The 8,845-nt window shown below is 44.5% G+C and overlaps 1 protein-coding gene across 1 annotated transcript in view; it reads left to right on the top strand.

Annotated features, from left to right (window-relative positions):
* The window catches only part of DNAH9 (dynein axonemal heavy chain 9), a 304,796-nt gene that overhangs the window by 239,496 nt on the left and 56,455 nt on the right, over positions 1-8,845 (top strand). The window contains exons 54-56 of the mRNA XM_024127927.3: positions 2,506-2,628; positions 3,600-3,804; positions 5,501-5,665. Coding sequence (XP_023983695.1) covers positions 2,506-2,628; positions 3,600-3,804; positions 5,501-5,665 — 493 coding nt within the window. The remainder of the gene's footprint in view (positions 1-2,505; positions 2,629-3,599; positions 3,805-5,500; positions 5,666-8,845) is intronic.

Here is an 8,845-nt window from a genome sequence, read left to right as displayed (position 1 = left end):
TTGCGGAGCGCAGGCTCCGGACGCGCAGGCCCAGCGGCCATGGCTCACGGGCCCAGCCGCTCCGCGGCATGTGGGATCCTCCCGGACCGGGGCACGAACCCGTGTCCCCTGCATCGGCAGGCGGACTCCCAACCACTGCGCCACCAGGGAAGCCCGAGTACACAGTTTTAAAGGCAATGAATATTTGCCCACCCGTGTTCAAAGCAGCGTTATTCACAATAGCCAAATGGTAGAAGGCAATCCAAGTGACGATTAACAGATGAATGGATAAACAGAATGTGGTGTATCGATACAATGAAATATTATTCAACCTTGGAAAGGAAGGACATTCTGTCCTACGCTACAGCATGGGCGAACCTTGAGATGAGTATGCCAAGTAAATAAGCCAGTCATAAAAGGACAACTACTGTACAGTTCCATTTACATAAGGTGCCTAGAGCAGTCAAATTCATAGAGACAGAAAGTAGAACGGTGGTCCCAGGGGCTGTAGTACACAATAGTCTACCACAATTTTAAAATAATTAGTTAAAAATTTTAAAACTTAATGGAGAATATAGGAACCAAGGTGATCTTCACTTCGAAGCCCACGTTTATCCAATCTTAACATACAACCACCAGCGTGAGGCTTGCTGCCCTGGCCACATATCCCAAACATGCTTGTCCAGGGGTCCAGACCACCCACGGTTGTTTAAATCAAACATGCGATGTTCAGAAAATAGTTAAATCACATGTTGAATACCCGGATGGATCCTTTCTTACAGAGAGGGTAGGTGAGAAATGAATGCCGAGGTAGGACACGAAGTATTTTTATCTGTGTCATCAGTCATGGTAATCTAATCCTGGCCTTCCCTTCAAACTTTGATTAAAATATTCCTCTCGAATTGACCAATAACTGCATTTTAGACACAAGTATTTGTTCTTTTTGCTCATTCTTATATCCATAGTACTGAAAATAGTGCCTGACATATAGTAATTAATTAATTCTCTGTTCGTGTCCCTTGACTACTGTTCTATTGGGTGATTTTCTAGATTTGTTGTGTATTATTTGAATACAAATATTACATTATAGATAGTATGGGTTAAGACTGTTAAGTGTAGTCTCCCTTCATCGGTGAATGGAAAAGTGTTCAAGGGTGTCATTTGCCTTTTAATTTTGTGAGGTCTGACATACTGCAACTTTTTTTTGGAGTCAGACATGTCACATTTCTTCTATAAATCATGTTTAGAAAATTCTTTTTTCTGTCCAGAAGTTATCTAAATATTCATATAGAAGATTTTTTAGGTTTTTTTATGGTTTTCTTTTTACACTAAAATCCAATCACCTGAAATATATTTTCAGGTACTATATAAGGTACAGACCTAATTTTCACTTTTCAAGTGGTTAGCCATTGTTCCAATACCATTTATTAAATTCTCCATCCTTTCTCTGATTGATTAGAGATGACATTTTACTCTATATTGAAATATTTTATTAGCTTTTATTCTTTTCTATTTATACAATACTATACCAGCCTTTAATTATTTTGTTTTATATTTAGTAACATTTATTGTGGCATTTCTCATTACAAAAGTAATATATCATCATAGTAAAAAAAGAAGGGGAGGGGAGTTACCCAAAGAAATAAATAGGCCCTATAATTCATCATTTTTTCCCAACACTCCCAACTTTTGGTGTATGATATCCTTTAAGACTTCTTTCTACATATCTGTATTGTTGAAGTTATAAAAAATATTTTATTATCAGCTAATGTGAGTCCCTCCTCTTATTCTTCATGATCTTTTATTTTTTTAAAAAAACATTCTCATTGTTTTCTTTTAGATTAACTTTAAGATTTTTGGTCAAGGTTTATAAAGTTATATTGTTATTTATTGTGTGAATTGGAATCGCATCGAATTTGTAAATCTGTTTAGGGGAAATCAATTTTTTATGTGCTTGTTAAACTCTACATAATATTGAAAAATTAAAAATAGCCTAGCTTTTGGTAATTGATTGTTAAATAAATTAAGGTGTATCAATACAGTCTAATAGCCAGGCACATAAATATTGTTATAGAAGAATATTTAATGACATGGGAAAATGTTTACCTTTTACGCACAAAAACCAGGTTATAAAACAAATGAGCTACATGGATCAAATAAAAATAAACATAAATATAAATGCAGACATAAATAAAAGTATAAATAATATAAAATAAATAGAAATAGTAATAATAAACTTGAAAATATGTCCAAACATCTACAGGCAATACCAAAATGTAAATGACACAAGGATGACAGTTAATTTTCATATTCGTTTTTGCATTTTGTCATTTTTCCCTTTTTATAAGAAATAGTTCAGATCACATAAATATCATTTTAGACAGAGAAAAATGTGCCAGCTGTCTGACGTCATCCCAGACAGCGGTGCCTCCAAGTTTACTGCCGCGCTTCAGGGCCATGGCTGCCTGTTGACTGTCTCCAGTCCACCCCTTGATGCAGGCTTACTCCGCCCACCTGTCTCCTCAGCTACCTTCAAACTGTTGAGCGCGCCCTGGAAGCTGGGGAGGTGGTGCTGATTGAAAACCTAGAGGAGTCCATCGATCCTGTGCTGGGACCCCTGCTTGGGAGAGAAGGCGTTAAGAAAGGACGGTGAGACCCAGCTATACTGCTGGCCCTTCTGAGGGGCTGGTTCACGACCCCTTGTAGAGCTGTGCACAGACCCGCTCCTCCTAGAACTTCCTCTCCTCAGCTCACATCAAGTAGCCCCCCTGAAGCACACCTTTCATTCTGCCGGAAGAGGAACATTTAGCTGCCCTCATGCCTTAGAGGCAGTTCCGGAGGAGCTTCCGTCAGCCAGCTCACTGGCTTGCTGCTCAACGACCCCAGTGCACTAGTCTAGAGCAGCGTTAGAGGGAAGGTGGTGAAAAAGCAGTCTGACTTTGAACCATGAGCATTTCATCGAAGCCAGTCGTCTGAGTTCTGAGAGCTCAGTGCTTTGTCAGCTTGATGAACCCCTGTTGCTCTGGGTGCTGGTGGCTGATCAGGGCTCAACAAGGGTCTGGGAGGAGGAGGAGGAGGAAAAGAGGGGCAGGAGAAGGGCCACAGGCACATAGGAGGGGGATGAGAATTATCAGAAGGGAGCCTCACCCACTGCCCAGGCCATAAGCCGCCTTTTCAAGTCCTTAGGATGTGCTTATTTACTTAATTAACCATTTTCACCCGTAGAAGTAATGCTCCATCAGCCGAGAGACAAAGTAAGCCCTATTGCTAGCCTATAAATCACCTTCGTGCGAACTCTAAGAAGGTTCCCCTTCCTGCAAATGTTTTACTGCCATCTGCTGGAAACGTTCCATAATGCACTCATGTACACGGACCACAAAGTGAGTGGCTCTTCCTCCAGCTGTGCCCTCAAAATCAGATGTGGTGGCCGTGGGAGAAAGTCGGTCACCCTCCACCCCTGTTCGCCGCCTGAGGGCTCAACCTAGACACGCTTGGGAGGAGTCATCTGAGTATGGCAATATTGTTTGCTGTGATTTTGCAAAAAAACTCGCCTAGGATTTTGTCCCTGACCAAAGCTCACAGGAAGGCACTCCACCTTCACATGAGCCCTTGTGTTCCAGGTTCATTAAAATCGGAGACAAAGAGTGTGAGTACAATCCTAAGTTCCGGCTCATCCTTCACACCAAGCTGGCCAGTCCTCACTACCAACCCGAGCTGCAGGCTCAGGCCACCCTGATCAACTTCACTGTGACCAGGGACGGCCTGGAGGACCAGCTGCTGGCCGCTGTGGTCAGCATGGAGAGGCCAGACCTGGAGAAGCTGAAGGTGCGTCAGGTACCCAGCAAGGAAGGGAGGAAGGAGATGATGCCCTGCCACCAGACCTTGCCATGTGCCCCGCTCTGGGATAGGTGGGGCTGTTCCTCCAGAAGCTGAGCAACGTGGTTTCGCTAGAGCTCAGAGGAGCGCCAGCACCATCCAGCCACCTGGAACACCCTACTGGGAAACAGAGGATAGAGCAGGCTGAAGAACAGGAGGCAGGAGGCAGCTGGGAGAACCCACACTCCTGTCCAAGAGCAGGGCTGGCACAGGCTGTACAGGAACACGTTTGGGCCTCTCACCACATGTGCTCCATGTCTGTGTCCAGAACTAAGTGGGGTTCAGTCCTGCAAGGGCAGTAGAAATGGATTCAGCCACTTTAGGGTCGTGTCTTAGTCAGCTTGGGCAGCCATCACAAAATACCGTAGACTATGTGGCTTGAACAGCAGACATTTATTTTCTCACAGTCTGGAAGCTGGAAGTCTGAGTTAGGGGTCCAGTTTCTGGTGAGACCTCTCTTCCTGGCTTGTAGGTGGCCACCATCTCACCATGTACTCATAGACCTCTTACTTGTGTGTGCAGAGAGAGCAAGCTCTGATGTCTCTGCTTATAAGGGCACTAATCCCACCATGAGGACCCCATCCTCATGACCTCATTTAACCTTAATTACCTCCACCTCCAATACAGTCACATGGGGGAGGGGGGAGTTAGGGCTTCAACATATGAACTTGGGTGGGGGGGGGCACACTTTTGTCCATAGCAAATAGTATCCTTTTTCCCCTCTCCTTAGACATGATTAGATTATAAAAGCAGAGGGATGTTAGAGTGCCAGGGGGCTAATTTAAATTGGGAAGGTCAGAAAAAGATTCTGTGAGGAGGTGGCATGAGACTTTGACTCAGAGTGCCCGCAGCAGAGAGAAGAGTGAATTCTGGTTATAAAGCAAGATGGAGGCATGTGTTTTTAAGAAACAGAAGATAGGCCAGGATGACTGTGGCTGGGGTCTCCAACAAGAAGTGTTCTTTCCATGGATCCAAAGGCAATAATCCCAGGCTGTACAAGAGCAGAGAAACCGCAGCTGCCTGAGGTTACATGTGCAATCACCCACAGTAAGAGAGTGCCCAGTGCTTTAGGACGTAGACCCTAACAATCAAAAAGGGAGAGGAGGTAAGATCTGCCTCGATACCAAGGCCCCACTCCAACCTTAAGGAGGGCTCCTGCGATCATCTTGTCGAAACTGTATAAAACCATTTCTAGTTGTTGTTTTTTTTTAAGGTCGTCTATAGAAGAGCTCTTCCCTTGGGGGGCAGCAAAGTGGTGATAGAGAGGACCTTCCAGAGAAGTAAAACTTGACCCCACCCTCTAACTATTCCCAGAAGTAACTTCCATTTAGTGACTAGACCGTGTCCCAGCATTGTGCTAAGCCTTGCACAGCACTCCTACGAGTAGGGCCAGGATTAACCCAGCTGAGGTTATGACGTGTTAAGAGGTAACTCAGCCCAAGGTCACGTGACTAGTAACTGGTACAGTTGGGGTTCAAGTCACCTGCTGATTTTGTCTGCTTGTGGTCCCAAGCACTCTGCTATCCTGCTTCCAGTTTGCTAAGGGAAGGGATTCTGGCCCATAACCCTTTATCTATTCAGACTTACCCTGAGAACAGATACTCTGGGCTTCTACACCTGACTCTCCCTTATGTGATATTTGCAGTCAGATCTCACAAAGCAGCAGAATGGGTTCAAAATCACCCTCAAAACATTAGAAGACAACCTGCTTTCTTGCCTCTCCTCGGCCTCCGGGAACTTCCTGGGAGAAACGGCCTTGGTGGAGAACCTTGAGATCACCAGGCAGACCGCTGTGGAAGTTGAGAAAAAGGTAAGACCTGGCAGCCTAGGCTGGCGGACAGAGGCCCTCCTCCTGCTCCCTGAGTCCGACTACTAGGGGAATAAAAGAGTAACAGATGGCTCTTCCATCTTCCTGAGTTTCTCCTAGAAAGTCAAGCTAGGCAGGATTCCTGAAATGACTACCTCACATCCTGCTTTACGGAGTGCCCCCATCTCCTGGGAAATGCTCCTGACAGCTCTACTCCGCAAACGTTTGACGAGCACTTACGTCTGTGCAGGGCCTCGTGTTCTGTGCAGGAAATAGTCGCTCAAACTGAATACCTCAGTGAGTCCATGGAATTGCCCTGAAGCTAAGGAATCACTGTTGTACAAGTTGGCTGGTTCAGGCATGATTGCACCCCGAGAAAACTCACAGCCTGCCAAAAGCTCACCAGTCTGATTTTAATGGGAAAACTTCAATGACGTCCAGGGAAACTCAGCTCTCAAAAAAAAAAAACCGGTATCATCCTGAGAAACTACTTAGCATATAGCTTCCTTCCTTTGTTTCACAACGTTCGGGAGACTTTTATTCCCCCTTGCGGGAATAAAAGTCTGCCCTTCCCCAGGAGACTGCTGAGGGCCCCCTACAGGGGCCCTTTCACATTCTCAGTTCTGCTCTTGGACCAGAAGAGGAATTAAGTTACTGGTTCTGAGCAGGATAAGCGTGTCTGTAACAGTGCCCAGGAATGATGCACCTTTGAAGGAATACCTGTATTGTCAGTTTATTGGGATTTCTCCAAATATGAGAAATAAGACTTTGTTCGAGGTAGGGACAAGTTAGGAAAAATGAAAAGTAATAATGGGCAGGGCAGATAAACCAGGTCCTACTCACTCTGAGATAACAGACAACTAAGGATGGAATGAGAGACTGAAAGGAGGAAGGTCCAGCCTCGCCTTGTCTCCTCAGTTGCTGTGTGACCACCAGGTTTTACTGCTGGTTCTCTACGGCCTCCATGTCTCTAGAGAGGGGCATGCAGAGTTTGTAAAACAATTGTGGTAGAAGTTCCACTGCCCTGGGCAGGAGAGATGGGGAAACAGAGCCCAACTCACACAGAAGGAGAAGGTCAGAGATGGAATTGACCATGTTGGTCTCTTATCCCTACCTCCTCCTCTCTTTCTTTATCCTTTTCTTTAAAGTCAATGAAGAATTATTGAGCACCTGCTGTGTGCCAGGCTTTTTGTATGCAGCCTTTTATTCTTTTGTTGTTTCTTTTCTTTTTGTCTTCTTTCTTTTTCTCATTCATTCATCCAATGAATACTTGGTTGGAAGGTGTTATATTCCAAATTCCATGGCAGAAGGTGGGGGTACCACAAGGAAGCCAAGAATCCCAGGCTTCCAGGACCTGGTCCTCTAAGGGAGAAGGACAGGCAATTACAAAACTGTGATGAGGGCTGTGGGAGAGGAAGCATGGGGAGTCATGAACACAGGAAGAGCATTCAACCCATGCTGGGTTAGCGGTAGAAGGATGTTTCCCTTTAGTATGAGTGGAACATTGAGAGATTGTAGAGGGGATGGAAGTAGTCACTGGAGATGAGGCATGAAAGGGAGGCTGGCTCCATCACAAAGGATTTTGTAGACCATGCTAAGAAGTGTGGGCTGTAGATGGGAGTTAGGGTTCCTAAAAGAGGTGGGTTTTTTTCCCCTCTTTAGACAAGAGAGTAACATGATCAGATCTGTGCTTTAGGAAGATCACTCCAGCTCCAATCCAGGGGAGAGCTTGGGGAAGCAGGAGGCAGAGAAAGCAGGAGGAGGTACAGTAATTCCGATTAGAAGTGATGGCATTCTGAAGTAAGGTTGGCAGTGATGGTACAAAGAAGTGGGCAAATTCAAGAGCTATGGGCAACTTCAAGGAGATAGAATTGGAAAACTTGTTAACTGATTGGATATGATTATATATGGATAAAAGTATTGTAGAGGAGATGTCTCAGTTCCAGGAATAAACATCTAGATGGGTATTGGTGCCAATACCTGAGAGAAGAGAGCATAAGTGGATTTGGGGGTGAGAAGAAATGATGATTTTAGTTTATGTCATGTTGAGTTTGAAATGCCTCTGGGCCATGCACATGGGAACATCCCGTGGGTTTTGGGATATATGATCTTGGCTGGTGATAGAGTGCTGAGACTTTTTAGTGAGTAGTTGATTGTTGAAACTTTAGGAGTGGATGAAGTCACCTGGGAGTTGTGTGTGTGCAGTGATAAGACTGGGAGTAGAGCACTGAAGGATATTAATACATTTCAGGACAAGTACAGAAGATGGAAAGCATGGAGTAGAGAGGAGATGGGAGGAAAAGCAGGTAAATAAGGCATTATGAAAGAAAGCATTTCAGGAAGGGATGTCAATGGTGTCAAATGATGCTGAGAACGCAAATAACATACAGCTGAGATGTATCCACTGCATTTTGCAAAAAGGAGTTATCAATAATCTTGAGGAGAATGGTTTCCATGAAGTAGCAGAAGCAGAAGCCAGACTGCCTTAGAATGATAGTAAATGGGAGTTGAGAAAGGGGAAGTGAGTATAGACACTCTTTAAAGAAGCTAGACTATAAAATGGTAGAAAGAGAAAGGATTGTAACTTAAGGAGGACATAGCATCCTTGGAGGATTTTTCTCCAAGATGGCAGAGACTGAGCTTGCTAAGATCCTAGCTGGACATTGGAGGATGCATGGATTGTAAAGGAAAAGGAGCCATTGAGAAGAAGAGTTGAAAGTACAGTAATGAGAAGTAATGATTAATACAATGGGGTATCTAAGAAATCAGGGGAAATGTAATTCAGGTCACTGATGAAGAGCTTATCTTTAGAAATATGGAGAGTTAATTCCAATATAATGGGGGAGGGGGGCAAACATGAATCTACAAATAGTCCATAGGTCAATGTGAGCAATGGGGTTGGGGGTGGGTCAGAAAATTAAGGGAGTGGGAGGGAAGGCAGAATTAAGGAAACCCCTTCCTGATGGTCCCTATACAATACATCTGTGAAAGCATGAGTCATAGTCATGGTCATCTGCTTAGAATGAGGGGATGGTGGTGAGGTAGGGTGCTTGGGGAAAGGAGTGAAGGTTTACAATAGTTGTTGTGGGAGATGGGAATGAAAGTTGACTAAGGACATAGATTAATGCACAGCATTAAGGACCCAGGTGAGCATGAACAGTATGAATCTGTGGTAACGCAATC

This window comes from Physeter macrocephalus, chromosome 14 (assembly GCF_002837175.3).
Source record: "Physeter macrocephalus isolate SW-GA chromosome 14, ASM283717v5, whole genome shotgun sequence".
Lineage (NCBI taxonomy): Eukaryota > Metazoa > Chordata > Mammalia > Artiodactyla > Physeteridae > Physeter > Physeter macrocephalus.
Note: the sequence above shows the minus strand (reverse complement) of the source record. Positions and strands in the feature narration are given on the sequence as shown.